This window comes from Schistocerca nitens, chromosome 3 (genome assembly GCF_023898315.1).
Source record: "Schistocerca nitens isolate TAMUIC-IGC-003100 chromosome 3, iqSchNite1.1, whole genome shotgun sequence".
NCBI classification, from domain to species: domain Eukaryota; kingdom Metazoa; phylum Arthropoda; class Insecta; order Orthoptera; family Acrididae; genus Schistocerca; species Schistocerca nitens.
Genome location: NC_064616.1, coordinates 139,524,566 through 139,551,239, shown reverse-complemented (window position 1 = coordinate 139,551,239; position 26,674 = coordinate 139,524,566). Strand labels below are relative to the sequence as shown.

Here is a 26,674-nt window from a genome sequence, read left to right as displayed (position 1 = left end):
CCTCCTGGCCTGTATCTCGACAGTTGTTTCATCAGTCTTTCCTTTGGCATTCTGCTCACATGGTCTTTCCACCTGTTTTAGCATCTCTCTATTGTGTTGTTCATCCATTCAATGTTCAGTTGTTCTTTAATTTGTTCATTCCTACTCTGTTCCTGGTGTATGTCAGTTTTCAGTGTTCTTAGAACACTCATTTCATCTGCCTGTAATTTGCTCTTATCCTTCTGTGAGAACCCAGGTTTCACTCCCATGCAGCAGAGGCATCACAATCACAGTTTTATGACTTTATTTTAGTTCCCTATCAAACTCTGTTAATTATTCAATTTCGAAAATTTCACCTTCTGTAAACTTTATGCTGGGTTTTGGGAATCCCCATCTAAATTGAAATCTTTTCATAAAATAGTACCTCTAATTTGGCCTTTTTTCTGGTTATACAGCTCATAGTTAAACATACTTGCTCTTTTGCCTACTGTTGTTTTGTGTCCTCTAATTTTGCTACCTTTTATATTAATAACAAAAATGTAATAACAAATTTTAATTCTATATATCTACAAGTAGGCACATCATACAATGATTTAATCAATCACCAGTAGTCATCCCAAATATCAACATCTGTGTGTCACTATAGTCAGTCAGTTCAGGTCCAGCTGTCAATGTTGACCATTTTGCTATTTAGCTATCAAAAATGTACATTTTGTACCTATATGGTGTAAATCAATGTATTAGTATGCCGCTAGATAACTTTTTGACAGTGTCTATGAATGTAACTGTACACCTGGTTAACATGTTGTCTTCCCTGTAACAAAACTGATCATCATACTATGAATATTGGTTATGAAGAAAAATGAAGAAATCTGTAGTTAATTGCTGCAGTGTGATGTAATTATATGGCATATTTCTAAAAGATATTTTCACAATAGGAAGAACATCAACATCGAGTGACAATTAAGCTGCTGAAGCCAGATTATCAGGTGAGCAAAGCTACACAATCCATCACACGTATATACATTTATCACGAGAGCATCAGAGAAGTCTCAACAAATCAATTCACACACTATAACAAAGTGTTTTGTATTGCCGTGAGCCTTATGTACAAGATCTGTTCAAAAAACTCTGAAACATTCATAATTTTGCACCAATGGTGTGTTGGAGTGAAATGCAATTGGCATCCATGCACACGTGTAACTGCCGGAAGTTTCATTGTTGTATGTCTGTTAGTTATTGTTCAGTGCTGTATTGAGTAGAACGTTGTGGTGTACAGTTTGCAAATTTCGAAATGGCAGAGTTAGAGGTGCAAAGCCTCTGCCATTAAATGTTGTGTGAAACTCAAGAAAATTGTTACAGAGACACACACAAGATGGTGCAAGCCTACACTGATGAGTGCTTAAGCCATACTCTGTATTGCAAATGGTTCACACAAAAAAAAAAAAAAAAAAAAAAAATGGCCAGATGGAAGTTAAAGATGACACTCACTCAGGTCACTAACACCTGCCAACGGCAGTCATGTCAGAAATGTCAATAAAATTGTGCATGCCAATCAAAGACTGACTGTCTAAGAGATTGCAGAAGAATGTAACATTTCTGTTGGATCATGTCATGAAATCCTGACACAGCATCTTGGAATACATGTGTCACCACTAAGTTTGCCCCACATGTCATGAGTCAAGACCAGACAGACCTTTGCCACACAGTCTGTGAAGAGGTTTTGGATCGTGCAAACGTGAACGAGATGTTCCTTAAGAGAATCATAATTGGTGATGAGACACAGGTCTACGGTTATGATGTTGAGACGAATTAATGCCACAGGGACAAACTGTTAATCGATGGCGCTACTGGGACATGTTGCAACACCTGCAAGAAAATGTGAGAAGGAAACTGCCTGAAATGTGGCGAGAAAATTCATGGCTCTTGCATCATGATAATGCACCTGAACATTCATCCCTATTGGTGTGTGATTATTGCACAGCAAACTAAATCATTGTGCTGCCTCATCCTCCGTACTCTCCAGACTTGGTCCCTGCAGACCTTATTTCCAAAATTGAAAACCCCATTGAAAGGACAAAGATTTGCAGCAACAGACGAGAAAGAAAACTCGCAGCCGGTGCTTTACTTGATCCATCAAGAATCATACCAAGACTGCTTCCAAAAGTAGAAACAGCATTAGGAGTGGTGTATCAACTGTGGAGGAGACTATTACAAAGGAGACCATGCACAATAAGTAAAATGAAAGTGCTGAAAAATTTTGTGGACCAAGTTCCAGAATTTTTTGAACAGATTTGGTATAAAATTTGAAGAATTTATTTTGTGATACCCCGGTAATTTTTAATATTACCTTATTCATACACCAAGCTCATTCTAAGCATTAAATCACATGAACGTTTATTACAAGAATCTGCACGTGGATAACCTTTGTCCTTTTTGAATCTGTCATGTTAGTATTGTCATGTTAGTATTTAGACAATGACATAAAATGATAACTGGTTCCTTCTACTGCCCACTGAACTCATTTCCTGAGGTAACCGAAAACTTTAGCGGAAACCTCAATTCACTTGTACGTAATTTTCCCAACTTCCTGCAGGGGGAGCTCGAGCCACGGCCTGAAGGAAGTATCACTACATCGAAATTTGATTGGCTGGAGACAGCTATTTAGGAGCTAGAACCAGACCCGAAGTTCAGTTCACGCTGGATGCTGATCTCGTGTACTGCAACCATCTAAGATTATGTCTTCGTCTCGGAATTGGACTGTTACGCGTGTGTGCGTGTGTGTGAATAGAACTTTTGTTTGCCTCAATTAGGAGACTTTTTTCATTATTGTTACTTTTCATTTGTATGTTCAGTCATCGACCTAGTGAACTTGCATCAATAAAAGTTGTGTTGTGAAAAATTGCGAATTGTCAGTCACAACAGTTAGGATCCCCACCTATGATGGAAATATATTGGATATAATGGCATCATTTGTTGGCCATGATGTGGTTGTGACAACAATGATTACCAAAATAGAAAGGACAACTAAAACAAGCAGAAAGATTATATGTCCAGTACACTAGATAAAAAATCAGTAGTTTCATATCTGAACAAGGAATTTGAAACTTTCAGCACAGGGCAGGAGCTTGTAGAGGAATTCTGGCTCAAGTTTAAAAGAATCACTGACCATGAACTGGATAGATATGTACCCAGTAGAACAGTTCATAATGGGAGGGAACCTCTAAAAGAAACTTCTAAAGAAACAAGAGATTACTGCATAATATGTGTAAAACAATGTGTAGAGCTTTGGTTGGCTGGTTAGTTTGGAGTGAAAGAGACTAAACAACAAGGTCAACAGTCCCCTTATCCGTTAAGTGGCAAACCATGAATAGTCATCAGAGGAAGGAGGCAAGAGACAAATCCTGGAAAATTGAAGTGTAACTAACAGAATAAAAAACAGAGATAAAAGCTCAGAAAAAAGACAGCACAGACAAGTCGTTAAAAGATCAGTCAAGACAAGACTTTAAAAGCATGAAATTAAAAGAAATGAAGAGAATAAAAAGGTGGAAAGGGTAGAGACAAGGCTGGGCCACCCAGCAAGGACCACAAGGGACCCAGAGGAGGAGGTGGCGGGAGGGAGGGGGGGGGGGGGCAGGAAGAGAGGGGTGCCCCACCAATTCCTAAGGTGGTCAATAAGTAATGAGGCCAAAAAGCCCTACTGTACAGGGATGAACAGAGACCACTTTCGCAGGCAAAATGTAATGCCAAGTCAGCTGAATTGGTGTCGTCTGCTAACACGAGACAGCATGTCAGAAAGATTAAGATGGTGTCTCAAAGTAGCCAAATTAGGGCAGTCCATAAGGAAGTGGGTCACTGTCAGGAGGGCTCCGCACTGACAGTGGGGAGGATCCTCATGTCCGATCAGCTCGTTCATTTCTCTGAAATCCCAACATGAACAGGGGTCTAAACAAAAACGACTGGCCGTCCAGTTTTCTGGATGTCAGAGACAAGATCCTGGATAGCCGTAACCAGTGGGTGAAGAAAGTAGCACTCATCTATAGGCTGAAAGCTGCTAAGAAAACCGCTACAGATTAGGATACTCTTTTCAGTGCAAGAACGAACATGGCTAAGGACTAATTTAATGGCCATCAATTCAGCAGTGAAGATACTGCCGCCATCTGGCAGAGAGTGGAGTTCACTGCACAGTGCATTTGTTTACACAAAGCCTGTTCGTTTGTCAACTGTTGAGTCATCGGTGAATAACACTTTCAAACCCTGATACTTCTCAAGGACAGCAAAGGAGACTTCGAGGCCAACCTGAAAGTGGGACACAAGCCATGGAGGCATATGCAATGTCTCCCTGACCAGAGGCAACAGCAGAGGAAGTTGCAGTTCCAAACAGAGACACTGGAGGCTTACAATAAATGTAAACCCTGCTCTGGGTCACTGCTGTGGAAGTAGAAGCTCCCTTCTAGGGAAAGGACACAGTAGTTGTGATGTTCAGGGAAGCTATGAATGTGTACAGCATCATTCTGCAGCTGTTGTTAGCACCTGGTACATAATGGAGGGACTCCAGGCTCGACTAGTAGGCTGTTCATGGGGCTAGTTTGGATGGCTCCTGTTGCAAGTCGGACCCAACAACAATGAATGGGGTTCAGTATCTGCGAAGGTGAGGATGATGCAAAACCATTTGCAACACTGCCATAATCAAGATCGGACTGAATCAGAGCTTTGTAGAGGTGCAGGGTAGAGCAATCTGCACCCCAGCTAGTGTTACTGAGGCAGCGAAGTATATTGAGGTATCGCCAGCACTTTCACTTAGTTGGCGAAGGTGAGAAGCCACATCAGCTGGGAATCGATGGCTAGTCCAAGAAAGTGGTGCATTGCAACTGCAGGAAGTAACTGATCATCTAGGTAGAGCTCTGCATGTGCGTGGGCAGTACATTGGTGACAGAAGAGCACAACACGAGTTTCGACAGCTGAAAACCAAAACCCATGGGTGAGAGCCCATTACTGCGCCTTTCATACAGTGCCCTGTTGGTGACTATCAGCAACAGCCATACTAGAGGAGCAATAATAAAAGCAAAACTCATCAGCATACAAGGCGGGCAATACTGATGAACCCCCCCCCCCCCCCCCAGCCGCCGCTAGACTATTGAAGGCTACCTGAAAGAGGGGGATGCTCGGTACAGGGACTTATGGGACAATGTTCTTTTGGATATGGAGGTTACTGAGTGAAGCACCCACTTGAACCCAGAACGTATGGTGCGACAGAAGATCAACAAAAATTAGGGAATGGAGCCCAGAGACCCGACTCACGTAATGTAATAAGGACGTGGTGACTCCATATCAGGTCTTAAGCCTTTCGTAGGTCGAAAAAGACAGCAATAGATAGCTGCTGATTTGCAAAGATGCCCAGGTGGTGAACTTCCGGTGAACCAAATTATCGGCTGCAGAATGGCCTTTGCGAAAACTGCCCTTAGATGCAGCCAAAAGACCCCAAGACTCAAGGAGCTAACACAGCCACTTGTTAACATCGGTAATGCTGACGGCGATAACTGCCCGTCTTGGGGAGGGTTCTTCCCCGTTTTCCATTTTGGAACTATCGCACTTTCCTGCCACTTGGATGGGAACTCACCCTCATTTCAGATCTGATTATAGAGGGCAAGGGTGTGATGCAGACAATCTACTGAGAGATGTTTCAGCATTTGGTTGTGGATGAGGTCTGGCCTGGGGCTGTATAGGGGCAATGGGATACGACACTGGAGAGTTTCCATTCACTGAATGGAAATTTATATGGCTCCAGGTGGCAGATAGTGAAAGATAAGTGCACTCACTCCACCCTCTGTTTTATGAGCCGAAAGGCAGGCTGGTAGTTCTTAGACACAGATGTGCGAGTGTAATGCCCAGCAAAATGTTTAGCAACAGCATCTGGATCAGTGTAAATTGCACCTTCTAAGGAAATACTTGGTACATCTGGAGGGGACTGAAAGTCTGGTGGAAATGTACAATTCCCAGGATTCTCGCTATCATCGTTTTAAGAGGTTATGGACGTGGACATGGAGCCATTGTGCCACTTATGGCATTGGAGAATCTGCCTACAATCTCTAATGCCCACAGCAATTACTAGGGTCCAGCAGGGTACCGCCTACTGATGGGGGGATCCCGAGGAAGAGTGGATGGCTTGGTTGGCTGCCACAACATTGGCAGCCGTTGTATGCTGAACATCCACATCGATACTGCCATGTGATGGGGAGCTATGGACGACAGCAGAGGTGAATCCATCCCAGTCATCATTACAGAGAACCCACCCAGGTGAGCATCCAGAGAGCAAAAGTTGAGGGAGGGACAGGATGATCTGGAAGTGGTCACTACCACACAAGTCATCGTGGATCCTCCAGTGGATATATTTTATTTTGTTTTAGGGCGCAAAAACAACTAAGGTCATAGGCGCCCATGTCAGAACCTTAGAACACTAATACAAAAAAGAAGGTAAAAACAAACTACACATTAAACCCAATCGAAGGGAGGAAAAAGAGCTAAGGACAAGGACTACAACTTGGAGAAATGTCCACAATATATGCTGCAGAGGCAATGGAGTTTCTGAACTAAAGATTAAATGCCCTTCACCATATTACTACAATGGATAAAAAGTAAAACGTAGTTTACAGCCCATGCATCATTTGCTAAAATGACTGATAACTCAGATGGCAAACATCCATTAGAACGTATGTGGTTAAAAAAGAGCATCCGATCAGGAAATGGCAAACCCTCAAAGGTTGATGACAATGGGCACAAAGTGGGGGAGGGTTCATCACTTAACAAATGGCAATGGCTAAAACAACAGTGCCTAATACGCTACCTAGCTAAAATGATCTCATGGTGAGAGGGCCGCGAGGTGGTCAGCGAAGCCACTGGGAGAGGTTTAATTCCCTGGAGCTTGTTCCCATGAAGCGAAAACCAGTGGTGATGGCAAAGCAACACCACATGCTGATAGACAGCAACACGGAGATTATCAGAAGGAATGGAAGAACTAGCAGGCCAAGGTAGAGGACTGCAGCCTTGGCAGCAGTCAGCAGCCTCATTTCCTGTCAGACTGTCGTGAACAGAGGCTAAATCAAGAGTGAGCAAGTAAAAGCACGCAGAGGCTCTGAAGGTCATTGAGAGAATCTGAGCAGATGACATGTGAAAAGCCTGTGTTGCCTGATACATTGCATGGCCTGATACAGGGCGAAGAGCTCTGCTGTAAATACTGAACAGTGTTCCACAAGCCAATACCGAAAATCGTTGGGGCCAATGACAAAGGCACATCTGCACTACGGTCAGTCCGAGAGCCATCATTGTATACAAAGGTACTATCGGTAAGTTCCGTGTGAAGGTCGAGAAACTTATGGCGACAGACCAAGTCTGGAGCAGTGTCCTTAGAAATCTAATGAAGTCTAAGGTGAACATGGGCCACCACACGAAGCCTATGCGGTGAAGGGTTCAAACACACTGGCAAAGCAACAGGTATGTTGCTGCAGCAATAGCTGAAAGTGAACTCCACGAGATAATGAGAAGAGGGATACACCCCATACTGGTGGTCAAAGGAGTCATCGAAGGAGGCAGCACAGGTTGGGTGGCCGGGCATGGCACACAAACGGCATGCGTATTTGCTGAACAGAACATCATCATGCCAGTATAACACAGAAGTTTGGCAGCTTCTGCTTAGAGATTCCCAACCAGGCTGGTGTAAAAGGCACCAGTGATCAAACGGATTCTCTGATGTGGATTGTATTTAAACAAGGTAAGATGGACAGATGTGCACATGCATAAATAAAACACACTTATTCTAGTTTAGAATGGACAAGGGATTGGCACTAACTGAGGAGTGTGGTCTGATCTGCTCCCCCGGAAGAACCACTTATGACACTGAGGGACTGGGTACAGCAAGCTGTCAGATAAGACATGTAGGAGGAAATAGAAAGTTTCCTATCAAGCACGAGCTGAGGAATTTAGTAGTTTCAGTAAACAGATGAGCAACAGAACCAATATGTAAAGAAGGTGGAAAAATCCCACTGCGCCACCAGAAATCCATAAAAACAGTTTTGCCAGTGGAAATGAGAAAGACATCATCGATGCTCCATGAATAAACAAGAATGAGACATCACTGATGACACCGCTTAAGGAGAGAAGTCCATAGAGAACTGCAACAGATCGCATACTCGCCAACAAAAAGGGAGCCAAAGATGTCTGGTAGGTGACAGGCCATAACAGTGTTAATGGTTATACCAAAGAGGGCGACACTCAGGACAAAGCCCTCAGGCACCCTGTTTTTCTGGATAAAGGTGTCTGACAAGGCAGAAACCATATGTACCATGGACACTCAGTCTTTTAAAAATTCCTGAAGGAAGCCCCATGAGTAGAGTGTACAGAGGATACCTGTCCTCCAGCAGGTGTCTTAGGCTTTCTCCAAATCAAGAAACATGGCCACAGTCTCGTATTTCCGCAGAAAACTGTTCATGACATGGGTTGACAAAGTGATGAGCCACCATACCAGCTGGGCATGAATCCTACATTCCATCACCTTGCAAACACAGCTGGTGATAGAAATGGGTCAGTAGCTAGAAGGAAGGTGTTTGTTCTTACCGGGCTTAAATATGGTTATGATAGTGTCTTCTTCACACCTGTGTTGGGGAAACATGCTATCTGCCCAGATGCGATTGTACTTATGAAGAAAAAGTGCTTGCCTGCAAAAGAAAGGTGCTGCAACATCTGAATGTTAACATCGTCCAGCCCTGGGGTGGAAGATACGGTGAAGTGAGAGACAAGAAGGGTATCACCTGAGCCGCTTCCACTCATTTCCGACAGAGGAAGGCAGGGTGACGGTGAGTACAGCTCAAAATCTCCGCAAAATAGTGGCATAAGGTGTTGGAAATAGCTACAGTCAGGCTGGAAATTTGAGACTGGACCTTGGTCCCAGAGAACCACTGGAGGCTGACCCACATGATGGAAGATGGAGTGAAACTGTTAAAAGAACAAGTAAATTAAATCCGGCTAGCCTGAAGAATGCAACGACACTGTGCAAGCAATTTTTTATAATGAATACAGTTTTCCATCATAGGATGATGGTTAAAAAGATGGAGTGCATGTCTGCATGCGCAAAGCATGTCGTGACATGCCTCAAGTCCACCAGGGGACCAGGACATGGAACTGTAAAGATGAAGAGCTAGGAATGGAATGTTCTGCAGTGGTAAGGATAACATTTGTAAGGTATTCTACCTGGTCATCACAATTGGGGAAATGTCAGTCAGCGAAGGTTGCCAGGGAGGAGTAAAGCCTCCATCCAGCCTCAGAAAGCTGCCAGTTGGTTTTACACACAGTCAGCAAATGGATAGCACACAGGAAATAATCACTCTAGTATGTGTCTGAAAGAACAGACCACTCGAGACGATGGGCAAGCTAGGCAGTGCAAAATGAGAGGTCCCAATGGGAATAGGTGTGCATGGAGTTCTGAAAGGAATGTGGGTGTGCCTCTGTTAAGGCACATGAGGTTCGCCAAGAGGGCACCTTTCAGACAAGTTCTGGATGAGGCGCAGAGGGGATGATGTGCATTAAAGTCACCAAGCAGCAAAAAGGGGTGAGGGAGTTGAACAATGAAATGGTAGGAAGTCTTCCCTGATGACACCAAATGACAGACGGATGTAGATGTCACGAAGACAAAAGGAAAAGTGAGGAAGGAAAATGTGAACTGTGCAACAGCTTACAGACAGATGTTCACTGAGATGGTTTGACTATGACCGTCATCCCAGATGAGCAGCACGACTCCCTCCATGAGATGGTTTGCTGTCCTCAGGGGAGTAGAAAGAAATGCAAGAGGTCAAAGTGATCGCGAGGAGACAATTTTGATTCCTGGAGGCAGGAAACATGTGGACACTGTGATACCAAAAGCAGCCATAATTCCTTCTTGTTGGATCTAATGCTGCGAACTTTCCATTGGAGGAGAGTCACAATGGGGAAAGGCTAGGAGGGAAAAAATGAAGGATTGTCACCTCTGCAGCTACAGAGTGCCAGTGTTTAAAGACTCACTGCCACAGGGCACAGAAGCTGGAGGATCTTGTTCCACGACATCTACAGAAGCATCGACATTATCACTGGGTCGGCCTGCAGATTCCAGGGTAGAAAAATGGTTGACTGTGTGCACTGGTGAAACAGATGTTGGCTGGGAGAGAGTAACATGCAGCAACACCATTGAAGAGGATCTCTGAGTTGGCAAAGGAGAAGACCGTTTGCCTTTGTTTGATTTCTTGGGGCCTTTGCAGCTAGCAGATGAAGACTCAGATGTTTGTTGGCTGGAGGGATGTAGAAAGTCTTCATGGGAATATTCCTTTTGTCCTTTCCAGCCTGCCAGTTTTGTATCTGGTGATTTCATCTCTGGAGGTGAAGATTTGGTGGCTTGTTGCACAGCTGGAGGAGGAGGAGGAGGAGGAGGAGGAGGAGGAGGAGGGTGATGGAGATGCTATCATGACACTAGGCAATTTTACAATTGTGGTGCTGAAAACGAGGTCAAAATTCTGTGTGGCTGTGTCCTTTGTAGAGCAAGGTGTAGCAAGAACAGTACTTAAGTGCCAGATGGCAAAATGCAGGGCTTTCAACTAGCCAATAACATGTGAGTGACAGGGCAATGCAGTTTTTCCTTTACCCAGATCTCTTGGATGGCCTGCTCATCAAGATACAAGGGACATTCTCAGGATGAGGCTGTATGGTCACCATTGCGAGGAGGAGGTGGGCAATCACCCTTGTGAGCATCCCTATCACAAGTAACACATTTTGCTGTGTTTTGACAGGAGTATGGTTTTAACGTTAACACTGGTAGCAGCACATCGGGTTTGGAATGTACGGACAAGAACTTGACTTCATACCCTGCTCTGATCTTTGATGGAAGCACTACTCTATCAAACATGAGAAAAAGAGTGCGTGTAGGCATTAAGGTTGCACCAACCTATTGTATTACCCAATGAACTGCAGTGAAGCACTGATCAGAGAGGCAAGTTTGGATTTCTCCTTCAGACACAGTATCGAGCAATCTTGAGTAAATAACACCACGCGAGGAATTCAGCGTTTGATGGGACTCGACAGGAACAGGATATCTGTCGTGCAATGAAGCTTCAAGCAGTGGTTGGGCTTCAGAACCACAATTGGTATCCAAAAGCAAAGTGCCATTATGTAAGCGAGAGTAGGATTTCACAGGGCCTGCAATTGCATCAATACCTTTCTTAATTATAAACTGATTAACCACTGTGAAGGACTATCTCCTTCAGTACATGATACCATGAGGAACCCGACGTGCAGCTGGAAGAGTCTTGGAATCTTTAGCCTCATTGTGAGAAAATCCCCCATGATTGCCAGCATCTGCGATGGCATGCTCCTACCACCTGGGGGACCTCATCAGAGGGGGACTCGCCTGCCTTAGGTGATTGTCCACACATCAGGTCACACCTCCTGAACTTCTGACAGAGGGACCAATTAGCAAACTGCATAGATGAAAAAAGGCCAGGACTGGAAAACTAGAGATCAATGGCCAAATAAGTTCCGTGATCCACACTTAAGTGACTTCAACAGGCAAAGATTGAGGTTAGTAAAGTTTCAATGTTTTTACCATGACCAGTTATCACTGTTCCACCCCACAAAGGGTTATGGGTGTTGAAGTCACCCAAGATGAGGAAAGGAGGGGGAGGGGGGCAGCCGAGAGAGTAATGCAGACAGTAAATCCTGGGGCACAACATCATTGGGAGGGAAATAAACATTACAGATGGTAAGATCTTGATCTGCCCATACCTGAGCAGCCACAGCCTCTAATAGTGTATCATGAGGTACGAGGTCACTGTATTTCCATTCCAGCACATATGTACGAATAACCTCTCATAGTCTGAAGGTTCTTAAAATAACCTCAACAGCCATGAAGAGCAGGGGTCAAATTGCTGGAAACCATGTTTCCTGGATGACAATACACAATGAATGGTATGTGCTTAAAACCTGCCATAGCTCAGCCAGGTAGTGGAAAAATCTATGACTGTTCCACTGGAGGATCAGACTGACTGAATACTGTGGGGACCATGAAGTGACCATGAGGGACAGGTTATGACCCAGGGTCATGTACTGCCACCAGTCAATACATCAGGAGATCCACTGACAGGTTCTGTGGCACACTACCCGGGGCAATCTGGTGCCTCAGGGGCCACCGAGAACTCCACATTGGGCACAGGAGGAGTGCATGCAGTGGCATAAGGGCCCCTGGAGTTTCCTTCATCTTGGAGGACTTATTTATGTCGTCCTCCTCCTCCTTAGAAGACAAGGATCGAGAGGGTTTCCCTGAATTGGTTTTGAGAACAGAGGAGGAACGAGATGCCCGACAGCCAGCACCATGAGGTTGCTTCAGCCACAACTGGTGTCTGGCTATGGACCAGCAGGAACCGTGGAAGGAACAGTCCCAAGTGACCTCTTCCTAGCTAGACAAAATGGAAGAGGATGAGGTGACTCTGGCTGGGGGACCGGGACCATGTGCCTGGCAGGTGGAGGAGCCAATGTTTATGAAGTGGGTGCGGGGGAAGCAGCAGAAGGGCCCCCAACTGCCTGGGGACAGGTATCAGCAGACAGCTCTGAGGGCCCACTGTGAGAGGCACAACAGAGAAAGGCATCATCAACAGGGAAGGCAACAACATTGCAGCTATAGCGAACAAATGTGACATTTGTCTGGGGTTAAGACGCTAGTACTTTTTTCTGGCCTCTTGATATGTGAGCTTGTCCAGGGTCTTATACTCCTGGATTTTCTTCTCACACTTAAAAATGGAGTAATCTGGGGAGAGGGAGCGTTGAGCTCACCACAGTTTACACAGTTGGGAAGAGGGGCACATGGAACATTTTTGTGCAGCAGACTTCCACAATTCCTGCACAAAGGGGTAGCAGCGCAATGGGAAAACGTATGTCTGAACTTCAGACACCTGAAGCATCTCATAGGAGGAGGAACATAGGGTTTCATCACCTTGACCTTCGCAGGCTACTTATCACCATCAAAAGCCAAGACGAAGGCCTGGTAGGAACTCTGTTTTCCCTTGGTCCCCTATGGACACAACAGATGACGTGCACACCCCAGCACTCTAAGTTTGCCCACAGCTCATTGTCAGATTGCAGATCACAGTGAAAGATGACACCTTGGACAATACTAACACTCTTGTGAGGAGTGACAGTCAGAAATTTCACCCAAATTTTTACAAGAGTCACAAGAGAGCAGTGGCTGTGACTAGGGAGCATATGACATTTTAATGAGGAGGGAGCCACTCTTCATCTTAGAGATGGCTGCAACTTCCTCATATTTGTCTTCAATGTTCTCCACAAAACAAAGTCTTTGTGACCAAAAAGGCATCACCATCGGTCCTCGTAAAGACCAGGTATTGGAGGTAGGATTTTGCTCCTTGTTGTCTAGTCCACATTCCTTCCATGGCGTGACGAGGGAAGGGAATGCATTGCGATCATACTTTGTTGCATTATATGAGACCTTTCAATTTGAAGAGACTGCTGGGGCTGTAGATCACCAGTGGGAGAAAGTGTAAATTGCTTCATGTGTGAACTATTCACCACTGTGCCACACACTCTGAAGTAGGACTCTCCTCATGGGTGCCACCCACCCACAGCAACAGCTACCTGGCCAGTAATCAATTGACAGGAGACCCCTTGCCCCATGCACTGCAGTGGGCGACCTTCCTTGCATGACACACACTTCTGTAAAATCTGGAAAGATGCCAGGTCAAACCCAATAATGGAAACCATATAATCACTAATGGAATGTGAAGATAATGTAGAGAGAAAAACCGGAAATCAAGACCAAAATTGTGAACCAGGTCCAGGCAGGGTCTGCACCAAAAGGATTGTCCAACGGAAAGTCATATGAGGTAAGAGATAGTCTAAGTGTACGTTTGCAGCACAAAAAGAGGACATAGTGCTGCAAAGGCTGGGGCCCCATAGCAGTCCAGCACATACTCACCAAAGAGTAGTGAGCCCCCTGGGGGATATAGATACATAAATGTGGAATGAAACGCATTTGGCTGTCAAGAGAGGAATGCATGATGCCTTCAATGACTACCATGGCAGAATATTGTCAGGTGACCTTTCACAGAACCCAAAGAAATTCCGGTCATATTTAATGCTGTTAGTGGTGCCAAAGTTACTAGCCAGTCCCTAGTGAATGAGTCAGGAAATGAAATCAAGATTAGTAAAGTAAAAGCTGAAATGCTTAATGCCATTTTCAAATGTACCTTTACAAAGGAAAACCCAGGAAAATCTGGCACAATTTAATTCTCGTACTGCTGAAAAGATGAATGACGTAAGTGTTGGCATCAGTGGTGTTGAGAAACAGCTGACATCATTAAAACTAAACAAAGGTCCTGGCCCCCATGGAATCCCTGCTAGATTCTATACCAAATTTGCTGAGTTAGCCCCTCTTCTAACAATAATCTATCATAGACCTTGAACAAAAAACCGTACCCTGTTCTAGGAAATAGGCACAGGCCTCCCCAGTCTACACTGCAATAGAATCTTAGAACATATTCCGAGCTAAAACATAATCAGGTATCTCAAACAGAATGACCTCCTCAATGCCAAACAGCATGTATTTCGAAAACATCAATCATGTGAAACCCATCTAGCACTTTTCTCACATGACGTACTGGAAGTTTTGGATCAAGGCAATTAGATAGATGCAGTATTTCTTGATTTCGAAAAAACATTTGGCTCTGTACCACATTATGCTTATTGTCGAAAGTATGACCATATGGGGCATCAAGTGAAATTTGTGACTGGATTCAGGACTTTTTGGTAGGGAGGACACAGCATGTTATCTCGGATGTAGAGTCACCGTCAGATGTAGAAGTAACTTCGGGTGTGCCTCAGGGAAATGTGATGAGACACTTGCTGTTCCTGATAAAAGCTGCATAACTATTCAGTCAGATCTTGATAAGATTTCAAAGTGGTGCAGAGGTTGGTAACTTGATCTAAATGTTCAGAAATGCAAAATTTTGCACTTCAAAAAATGAAAAAACATAGAATACTATGACTATAATATCAATGAGTCACAGATGGAGTCTGCCAACTCAAACACACCGGCATGTAACACTTTGTAGGGAGATGAAATGGAGTGATCACACAGGTTCGGCCGTGGGTAAAGCAGGCATTATTGTGTGCGTAGTAATTATTCTAATCTTATCTCCATGATCCCTATGTCCTATTTAGACACAAAATGAAAACAATTCTCTTCAGTTTCCCAGGACTCCAACATAAGGGGTGAATGATAAAGAACACAAACTGCAGGAAGAAGATTATGATTTCAAATACAAACCACTAAAAAAAGTAGGAGTCATGTTGAGTAAAAATGAGCATTGATAAAAAAACAGTTTTGGCATGTATTTAAGCATTCATAAAATAAGGCACTTCATTCCTTGCTGGAAAGCTGTCATGATTACCTTTAGTTAATCCTGTGAATGCTCCAATATGGCTATCTGTCAGTACAACTAATCCACATAAGTCACTGGAATAAAGGGCTAGAGCAGTCTGCAAGCGCTGTGGCTGAGGATCAAGATTTCTGAAAAACAATAAACAAAATTAAAATGACACATGCAGAACACGTACGACAAAAGAAGCGGGAGGCAGGAGGGGGAGTAGAGATTCTGAACTTTCAATGTTGCTATTTTTGCAATTTCTCTTTCAGCCAACACTACTAAACTTCTGCTAGCTTCCTATAATACTTGAGATTAATTTTTTGAACCATCTCAGAAACAGAATCAGTGGTACAACAACAGCACCACTTGATAAAACCTAACATCAACAAGAGAATGCATAGTTCTCGAGTTGCCAATCTCTTAGCAACTCACAACTATCTCTCCTCCTCTTCCTCCTCCTCCGCCACTCCCCTCTTTCTTCCTATCAAATTCTGACTAACATAAGGTATCATTGCTCCTAAACAACATTTTTTTGTTATCATCTCCAAATTGATGCACAATAACAGCTTCAGTACTAATACTGCAATGTTTTAATCCCAGAGACTACATCCTGTAACTTCTCTTTCAGAAAGTACTATCTTGTCCATATTTCTTACTGGGGAGCTCACCGAAATTTGCCCAACTTTTAAACATTACACAACACCAAATATAAGTAACAAGAATTTCAAGGCTATTAATCATCTAAAACAAAGTCTCTCGTTTCACAAACTGTTCAATGGCTAAAAACTTAATCCTTGAATCAACAGAGTGGAAGCATGTGTCACTTGTCACCTTCTATGCAAAGACAGTTAAATTACTATGCTGTTATGAACACAATTGATATCTACTACAGTAATTATTCCCCATGATAATATTGAATTCCTACTGCTTGTGTACCTGGAAAAGTCTGCATTTAGAGGGGAGAGGTGAACAGTACAAGGAAAGTGGCCAGTGCTCATTCACAACACAAGTAGCGAAGTCCTAGAGGCAAACATCTGCCATCTTATTGTCAATGTGCCAGTTGTTATTTGGACTGTAGCACTGACACCAGCTGATGTGCCAACTACTTACTGTGACTTCTTACGGTGTACAAGTAGTAGTCACTTAAAATTTCCCATGAAATATCAGGATTTTTGTTTCAACAGGATTGTAAAGGATCATTCCTCCCTCCCATAATTTCACTCTGCTGCAATGCAACAGCAAAACTAAGTGAAACTGCATCACACCTTTAGTTGGTGCACATACATGTACGTGCCCAAGCATTTTATTACACCTTACGCCACACTTCCTGTATCTACATCTTTTATATACAATTTATTTTTACATTTATCGCTTGTAATGACAGAAATGCTACTTCATGTACATCACATCACAACATAAACTTTTAATTTACATAAAACTATCTAAAATGTGAACATTTCTTTTGATGTTATATTGGGAAATTGGTGATGGTATTTCTTATAATGTTTTGATTAATAGTCTAACAGAATGGAAAAATGTAAAGAAGAACAAAGATAACCACAGCATTTATGAAAAGACTATGTAACATCAGTATGACCTTATTATAAAGTTGTTTTTGTAATGCCATTTAGCCCGAAGATGAGTGATTCCCTCAAAACATGTCACCAAATAAATAAGTAATACAATAGTTGACAAAGTTAGTGACTGGTAGTGGTAATTTAAAAAAACCTTTACATATTTCTTGAGACAGTCATGGTCAAAAAATAGTAAAAATGGCTTCAAAAAAAGAATGGAAAAATTTAACAGTCTGAGAATAAAGACTAACCATGTGTTTCTCAAGTGTGTTTCCATTCAAACAGAGAAGTACAATGAACTAGAGTACATATTTTCTACTTTTTATCAAGTAATACTACATCGGCACTGCTGAGCATAGCTGCAGCCTATAATAAATTAATAAAGGGATTCTTCTACCTTCGAGCAACTTCTGGCTCACCCCGATTCACCATCCTCCACATCCTCTTCAGGTGGGAGTTGGATGATTAGGTTCCTGTTCCTCCCCTCTTATGCATAAATTGATATTAGTATCACCCAAAACCAGTGATAAAGCAGTACTGCAGTTCTCCCTCTTTTAAATAGTACTGCAGAGACTGTAAGGCTGTAGCATTCACAATAACCATATGGCACGTCTGATGTGACAGGTTTAATATGCTGAGAAGTCTAATATGAACATGAAAATATATTCCTTACTCCAAGTGCTTTAACTGTCTCCATGAACAGAGGCATGTCTCTGGCTTCCTCACTGCTGACAACAATGTAGAAGATGAACTGTTTAATCAAATGTGTGTCTTTTCTGTAGTTTACAAAAGAGTGTTGTCATTGTTTTTATACAGAACAAGCTCTATCATCCAACCATTTGTTCTAAAAAGCTACTGTTGTGGTAGCCATAAATCATCTGCAAGTGATAACAGCCTTCTGGGTACCAAACAGATTCACTGAATTCAGATATTTCCTGCTAACTCTTACTTTACATCAAACTGATCATCTGGCAGAAAGTACCTGTCTACTTAACTTTCAATTATGGATACGCATCACAAATTCAGAACAACTGCCAGCCTTTAACTCACTTAAATGGCAACACTTTTCTTCTTTTGTTTCCTTTCTTTCTTAATCAGTAAGTAATATAAGGACTGCATTTTCTGTCGGCCGATAAAACAATTCAGTGTTTATGTATTGCACAGCACATTATGGCAACACATTTCACTTGCAAAGAAACCTACATTAAGGAAGCAACAGTTTTGTTTTAGACAGAACAGGTTGCATTCTTTTGTGTACTTCTGGACTATCTGAACTTCTAGCACCCCATGTATGCACTGATAGTACCCATCTATGCAATAAGGTAATAGTTTGGAAGGGTACATTCCAGTGTAGGCCTCTATTTTCCTGGACATTCATATGCCTTAGTAGCCAGCAACCACTGATTTTAGAGTTACTGGAGGACATCCTGAAAAATTATCAGTCTACTCTCCCTGTTAGTCATATACACTTACATGAAAGACACAAAGTGACTCGCCATATACAAGGAACTGTCTCACTGAAGTAATATCTTATCTACCCTAGTAGCTTCAGAATTATATTCAGTTTTGCTCTGTCATGTACATATAACAGGAATGTAAAACATGGAAAGAGGTGCAAGGAAACAGCAGAACTTCCATGGATACCAGCCTTGGATTGTATTATTGCATAAATTGAATGAACATGTAAACACAACACAAATTCACAGATGTTAGAGCCATCTTTAATAATTATCCCAAGCAATTTACAGTCTTATGTTTGGTGTACCTACTCCCACACGACACTTTAAAATGAATGATAATGTTTCTTAGAGGGAAACTACCAACAAAAGTTTCACCACTTCACCCTCCCCCACCCCCAATTTCACTGTTTCAGGCAAGAAATGTTTTCCTTCACATTTACACAACACTTCATCAACACATTAAATGCTAACCGCTGAAACATACACACATTTTATGGTGTGACAAGATCAGTAATGGTTACTAATCAGTGGCTTACGACCAATTCATATCAAAAATTCCACTTCTGTCACGCTCCCTGAGGTACAAGTTCCAACTTTCAACACAAACAACCATAGTTTAACTTAGACTTACTTATCATTTCTGAAAATGAGGATCCAAAGCAGTTTTGGATAGATATATATTGAGCAAATACAGTCTTTTACACACAGTTCTACCAGTGCATAATGCATATCCGCTTCAAGAAAGCATAAATATCAACAGTTAGTTCTCATATTATACCCTTCTGAAACAATAATAATTGTAATATTAGTAGTATTGCATTAGTTTTTATTAAAAATTTACCCTGAACTCTGAAGCTTCACCCGACAAAAATCCAGCACATCAGCGGATAAAATTCTTATATTGTGCATCTGTTTCATCTGCGAGCCTAAGTGTATGGTGAAACTTTCCTCTAGTCTTGGCATAGGCAGCTTATCTTCATGAGCACCTTTGTTGAATGTGCGTGGAGTATTTCTAAAAGAAATAGTTTATTTTTAAATACAAATACTTTGGAACACATGACATACAATATAGCAACAAACAGGACCTTTTATTACTATTAGCTACAGTTCAGTATCTGAACAGCAGACACATGCAAACACAACAGCAACAAAGTATTCTTTTACATTAATTGTTACGGCATAAAGCCAAGTGCTGGCACATCAGTCAATAACGACAGAGAAGAGATGGCTGTGAGAAGACTTCAGCCAATCGCACACTGACCGACCCCTCTACAGGATGACAAGGCGACAGCAGTGGCCCCTATGTGAAGAGGAAATAAGTTTAGCAACCGACTGGCGACATCCCAGTTGAACAGCAGCTTCAAGATTAGGCACTTTTATAGCAGTGTGACCGCAAGTTACTTCACTTGTACTGGCCATGTCACACAGACTTTGAATTGTTTATACTGAAGATGGTCGCTTATTTTGTACATCGCTCTTTCCTTGCGACACTTCTGTTTGATTGTCAAAGTTAAGTATTGTCATTTACTTTTGGTAATAAAACTCATTAATACGACTTGTTTAATTTGATTGTCTAGTGAATCCAGTATGAAGGATTCCTTGATACCCCATATTTGACGACAAGGCTGGAGACATAATATTTGGTGACGAGGTGTAAGAAGAACCTGGTGCCTAGCTGCCACTGTTTTCTTTTGTTGTGGGCTTTTGTGTTTTGCTGGCACCTTTACTCTACCTTGTCTTTTCATTGCAGGGGTGTGTTTGCATGTGTCAACAGTCTCTTACAGTGTTTTTTCAATTCAGTGTTTTCAGGTGGGCGTTACAGAAATTTTCTTTGCTTGTGTACTTATTTTTATTGCTTGCATTGCCTGTTTATTGCATTTGCCAATTCCAAACTGAGCAACCCACCTCTCCCACCCCCTACTCCAGTGCCTAAGCTGCAAGTGATAGATGCAATACAGCTAACACAGATGTTTCAGTTTCAGATGTAACACATAGCTACACTGATAAACATGGTACAGCAGCAACTAACCCATCAAGCCACCAATGCAGTGCAACAGGCAACACCTGTAGCTCTGAGTGCCATACCGCCTTTTCACCAGTTTAATGAACAAGAAGAGGAATGGCTTGAGTGGTTGCAACAGTAGGAAGCCCACATAATTGCTCACATTGTATCAGGTACTGTGAAACTGCATTATTTTTTGTTAATGGTAGAAAGTGCAGTCTTTCGCCTCATCCAGAGAAATTGTTCCGTAACGCCACACTGAGTGCACTCTCCTATGAATAGGTGGTAGAGTCTCTAACTACTATGAGCAACAAATGAATGTGGTGGCAGCTAGGTATCAATTCTTTCATTTCAAGAACAGGTCAGAACAAACTTATCACGAGCGGGTAACAGATTTGCAGGGTATGACAGGGAAATGCAAATTCAAATGTGCTTGCGGTGCTTTATATTCAGAAATTATGTCGTGTGATGCGGTTGTGTACAATGTAACTGATGTCAGACTTAGACAACACATTTAGAAACAGTCAGATCCATCATTTCAGCATGTAGTGCAAATTCTAGATCGGTACAATTCAGATGCAGAGTCAGTTGATAAATTTGAGCAGCCCCCGATTTGGAGGGTTGAGTTGTTCCTTTCTCGCAACTGACCCAGTAGGAAGCAACAGCCCATGTGCGCCAAGCCACATAAACATTTGTCTAAACAGCAAACAGAATTAAATAATGCCCTCGGTGCTATTCACGGCAAAAATGCCAAGACTGCTCGACCAGACAAGCACAGTGTTACACTTGTGGCAAGAAAGGTCTTGTACAATCCATATGTTTGCAACAGAGCAAACATAAGAATTCTGCCCACTTACAAAAATCTAGTCACAAGGCCCATGTTATCTATGCAGTGTATAAAAAGCCTGCTGAAGGCATTAGCAAAACTAGCAAGCAAACAGTTTCTTCAGTGCAATGCAAGTCCAACGAACTTTTTGTTCATTTACATATTAGTGGAAAATGTGTGAAATTTCAGTTGGATGCGGGTGTGTGTTACATTGCTGAATCTTAGCCCACCTGAACCGTTAGGCTCCCCACGCCAGTCTAATACTAAGCACGCACCTGACGGCTTGTAGTGCACACAACATTCCTGTTCTCAGAAAATTTACTTTGCCTGCCATGTATCGCTCGCATACACGAACTGTGACTTTCACTGTGCTACAATCACATGATTGTGAGAACATATTTGGCCTTGATTCATTTGATTTGTTTGGCTTTAAAATTCGGAACAATGCGTTGTCAGTGACTGCATTTAATGCCAAAGACAGAGTAGCTAGCTTGCTGAAAGAATTTCCTGAACTATTTTCTGAAGGTTTAGGCAAGGCTAACAATTTTGCTGCACATATTACTATGACAGACAATGCTCAGCTGAAATTTTGCTGGGCCAAAACAGTTCCCATTGCATTACGGGACAAAGTCATTGGTGAACTGCAAGATAGTGGAGCTATTGCGTCCATACAAACTAGTCAATGGGCAAGTCCACTGGTTTTTTTCCCCTGACCTTCAGGTCGCATTCGCCTCTGTATTGACTTCAAGTCGGCAGTCAACCCACAACCTGCGATTGACATTTATCCATTGCCACACCCAGAGGATCTCATGAATAGATTAGGCGCTAGATGTTACTTTTCAAAAATTGATTTGCATGATGCATATCTTCAAATGCCACTAGATGAAAGAATCTTAAACCATGTGTGTTGTGAACACTCATTTGGGCTTGTTTAAATATTTGTGTTTGCCGTTTGGCAGTGCTTCCGCACCCACCATTTTCCAGCCATATTTGCAACAGCTGACTGCTTAAGTACCCAACTGTTCAAACTATTTGGATGATATTGTCGTAGCAGGTCATACACCTGAAGAACACATTGCAAATTTGTGTGCTTTGTTTTGTGCATTATCTGATGCAGGACTAAAGTGTAGACTGGACAAGTGCGATTTTTTCTTTTAACCTGAGTTGCAGTATGTTGGTCATGTCAAACAGTCAAGGTGTACATCATCTTCAGTCACATTTTTTGGCCATAAGGGACCTGTCAGTTCCTCACAATGTCACAGAATTGCAGTCAGTATTCGGGAAAATGAACTATTACATCTGGTTCATAGCGAATGCTGCGCAAACCGTAGCTCCTTTGTATCGCTTGCATCTCAAGACTGTCTCCTTTGTTTGGACAAACTTATGCCAAGAAGCTTTTCAAAAACTTAAAGATGCATTGTCCAGTGATCAATGTTTGGTTCACTTTGATCCTGACAAACCAGGTGTGTCGCATGTTGACGCTTGTTCTTACAGGATCGGTGCAATGCTTTTGCACAGATATGGCAATAAAGACACGCCTATTGCTTTCACATCAAAAGTGTTGTACAAATCCCAGTGGAACTATTCATAAATAGCGAAAGAGGCATTGTCTATTTTGTATTCCACCACTACTTGTAAGGCAGAAAATTCTTATTAGTAATGGATCACAAGCCATCGCAGACCTTGTTTCATCTGATTAAGCCAGTTTCTTTACAAACGGCCCAAGAACTGCAAAGATGGGCTTTGCTGTCATCTCAGTACCAGTACGAGATTGTGTATCATCCGACAGCTCAACATGGAAATGCGGATGCACTTTCACATCTTTCTATTAGCCCTGAGACAGACTTCGATGCTTCTGCTGCATCTTGTTGTCACATCGATACCCACGATTCTGAATTGCTTCAACCCTTCCTTTGAACTATAGGAAAACAGCACGGGTCATGGAAGCTGATTCAGATTTGAACATTTAGCTAAAACACATTCACACATCTTGGCCTTGCTCATTGCATAGCATAAAGAACTCTGTAGTGCGCCAATATTTTACACGTCAGCATAGCCTCGCTATACAGCAAGGTGCGATTGTTGTTTGAAATGACAGTGGACAGTCATGTGTGTTGATCCCCAAAGCCTTGAAAAAAGAAATGTTGCAGTTACTTCACCAAAGACATTGGGGGATTATTCATATGAGACAGTTAGCGCGTCGACACTGTACTTGGCAGGGTAGGGACACCCAAATAGAACGGCTGATGTCCCAGTGTCATGCATGTGTGGAAAATCAGTCCACTCCGCCACAAAAATTCTCTGCTTGGCCTAAGCCATGATCACCATGGCAAGGTGTTCACATAGACTTTGCGGGACCTTTTTGGAACACTCGTTGGTTGACTGTGGTAGACTCATATAGCAAGTTTCCTATTTCTGTGCCAAGAGACTCGACAACATCATGTAGCACAATTCAGGTGTTATCCTCTATATTTTGCCTCTAAGGCTTACCTGAAGTCATAATGTCGAACAACAGCCCTCAGCTCACGTCAAATGAATTTGAAACATTCTGTGAACACAATGGCATACAGCATCTAACTAGTGCACCGTTCCATCCACAGTTAAACAGGGAAACAGAACGTTTTGTCAGAACCTTCAAGCAGCAGACAGCCAAACTTTGCATCTCACACACACACACACACACACACACACACACACACACACACACACACACAAAGGCCAGGTATCAAGCATCGCAACTGTTTCTCGCCTCCTAGCGTTCGCATCCGTAAGATGGGCCATTGCCGACGGAATTGCTTCACAAATGCCACCATCGGACACTGTTCCACCTGCTCCAACCTCCTCAGCATCCAGCGCCGAAGGAAGGCCGCAAGTATCCCTTTGCACTACATGATACTGTGTTTTTCAGGGTTTTTAGTGGCAGTGGCTAGTGGGCACGAGGCGAGATCCTTCGTCTACTTGGCGCATGCATGCACCTCATTTCAGGCCCAGACAGACTGCAGTGCTGACATCACAATCACATTCACCACTGTCATGTGCACAGTGATCCTTTTTTATCTCTTCCCCCAGATTCACGGATCCTGAGGGCAGCACCTCCACAGCAGCTGGCAGAGGGTGTCATCATGACACCACAGGACGACCCCATGGAGACAGAGCCCCAAGTATCTCATAGTCATAATGATTATGGTGTAGCCACCACTGACACTTTGTCAATGAAAGTGAAAAGCTCCTATCTCGAAGAGTTTTTCAATTTGCTGTACACACAAGTCACAGAGAACCCAAAATAATAATAAGGTTTAATAAGCTCTCTGAAAAGCGGTGCAATCTGGCAGGTAGGGAGAATGGCACTTTCCACAATTAACACAGATGGGGGAGGGGCAGATGGAGCATTTGCATGCAGAGGTCATCCACAATTTCTACAGATGGGGCTAGTGTTGCAATGCGAAGACATGTGCATGAATTTCAAACACTTGAGGCATCACACAGCAGGGACAGAGGGAACATATGGTTTCACATCGCATTGGTGTACCATCACCTTGACCTTATCAGGCAATGAATCGCTCTCGAAGGCCATAATGAAGATAACTGGTAGCAACCCTATTCTCTTGTGGGACACGATGGACAAAACTTACCAATCAACTTGTTACAAGCGAGCAGCACCGGTGGCTGAGAAGGGACTGCAGTTCTGATCATAACTAATCCACTTTTCATTTTAGATATGGCTGCCACAAACTCAAACAAGTCTTCTACTTTCTCCACAAATAATAAGGGCTTTGTTACCAAAAAGGAATCACCACAAGTACTTGTGCAAATCAAGTATTGCAGGGAGTATTTCTCTGCTTGCCACTTAGTTCTACGTCCCTCCCAAGGCATAGACAGTGAAGGGAACATTTTAAGGTCGTATGCCTCTGCATTAAACAAGAATTTTCCTTTCACAAAGACTGCATGGGCCGTATCACCACCAGTGGGAGTTAACTTAATTTGCAACATTTGTGGATCATCGAACATGCTGCCATCCACTCGGGGTGGGGGTGGGGATGGGGGTGGGGGTGAGGTTATGGAGAGCAGGGGGAGGGTAAGAGTGAGGTGATTATTAGGGGCAGAGTGAGTCGGAGGATGGTTATGGGAAGAAGGGACTAGGGTGAGGTCATGGTAATGAGGGGATGGGGGAAACCAAGAGTGCACATGTGCTTCTTGGGGAGGGAGAAAACCGAGCGTGCTTGCCTCAGGAGGGGGGAAAAAACCGAGCGGGTGTTTCGGAGGAGGAGGGGGGGGGGAATCGTGCATACATGCTTGCTTGGGGGGGGGGGATGTTTTTGGGGAGAGGGAAAATGAGTGGGTTCAGATGCTCAGGAGGAGTGGGAAAAACATGGCGTTTTTCCCGTGCGGAGACATGCAAGTTACTTTTTTTGTGGGTAGGGAAGCATAGTCCCTGATTTTGGGGCCAGAAGGGAGTTGTGTGCTGGGTTGCAAGAAGCAGGTCTTGAGTGTGTGAGAAGTGGAGGAATGTCATTAGTTTGTTATTTGTAGGCTTCAGTCCAAAGACTGGTTTGATGCAGCTCTTCATGCTACTCTATGCTGTGCAAGGTTCTTCATCTCCAAACAACTACTGCATCCTATATCCATTTCATTTCCTGTACATATTTTCGTCTCTCAGTTTATACATTCCACACTTCCCTCCAACACTAAATTGATAATTCCTTGGCATTTAAAAATGCGTCCTTTCATCTGATCCCTTCCTGTTAGTGAAGTTCTGTGACTAACTCCTTTTCTTCCCAATTCCAATCAGTACCTCCTCATTAGTTACCATGATTTACTTGCCTAATCTTCAGCATTCTTCTGCAGTATCACATTTAAAAAGCTCCCATTCTCTTCTTTTCTAAACTGCTTTCCATGCATGTTTCCCTTCCATATAAGGCCGCACTCATAAATATATTGAGAAAAGATTTCCTCACATTTAAATTTACATTAATTTTTAACAAACTCCTCATTTTTAGAATTGCTTTTCCATGTGCAACCCATCTCCATTTTATACCTTCTCTTCTTTGGCCTTCATCAGTTATTTTGCTACCCAATTAGCAAAACTCTACCACTACTTTTAATATTGTATTTCCTAATCAAATTCCCTAAGCATCTTCTGTTTTAATTCTACTACATTCCACTACCCTAATTTCGTTTTTGTTGGTGTTCATCTAATATCCTCCTTTCAAGACACTCCCCATCTCTTTTGACTGCCTCAAATTGTTTACTGTCTCTGACGGAATTTAATATCTGCAAACCTCAAAGTTTTTTATTTGTTCTTGAATTTTAATTCCATCTTCAAATTTGTATTTGGTTTCCTGTACTGCTCACCCAATGAACAGTTTGAATAACATAGGGGA

At 42.8% G+C, this 26,674-nt stretch overlaps 1 protein-coding gene across 2 annotated transcripts in view; it reads right to left on the bottom strand.

Annotated features, from left to right (window-relative positions):
* LOC126248084 (protein C12orf4) overlaps positions 1-26,674 on the bottom strand; it is a 142,720-nt gene that overhangs the window by 85,844 nt on the left and 30,202 nt on the right. For both annotated transcript variants that reach the window (XM_049948742.1, XM_049948743.1), the window contains exons 5-6: positions 19,307-19,477; positions 15,456-15,574 (exon numbers count right to left, since the gene is read on the bottom strand). In XM_049948742.1, the coding sequence (XP_049804699.1) occupies positions 15,456-15,574; positions 19,307-19,477 (290 nt within the window). The remainder of the gene's footprint in view (positions 1-15,455; positions 15,575-19,306; positions 19,478-26,674) is intronic.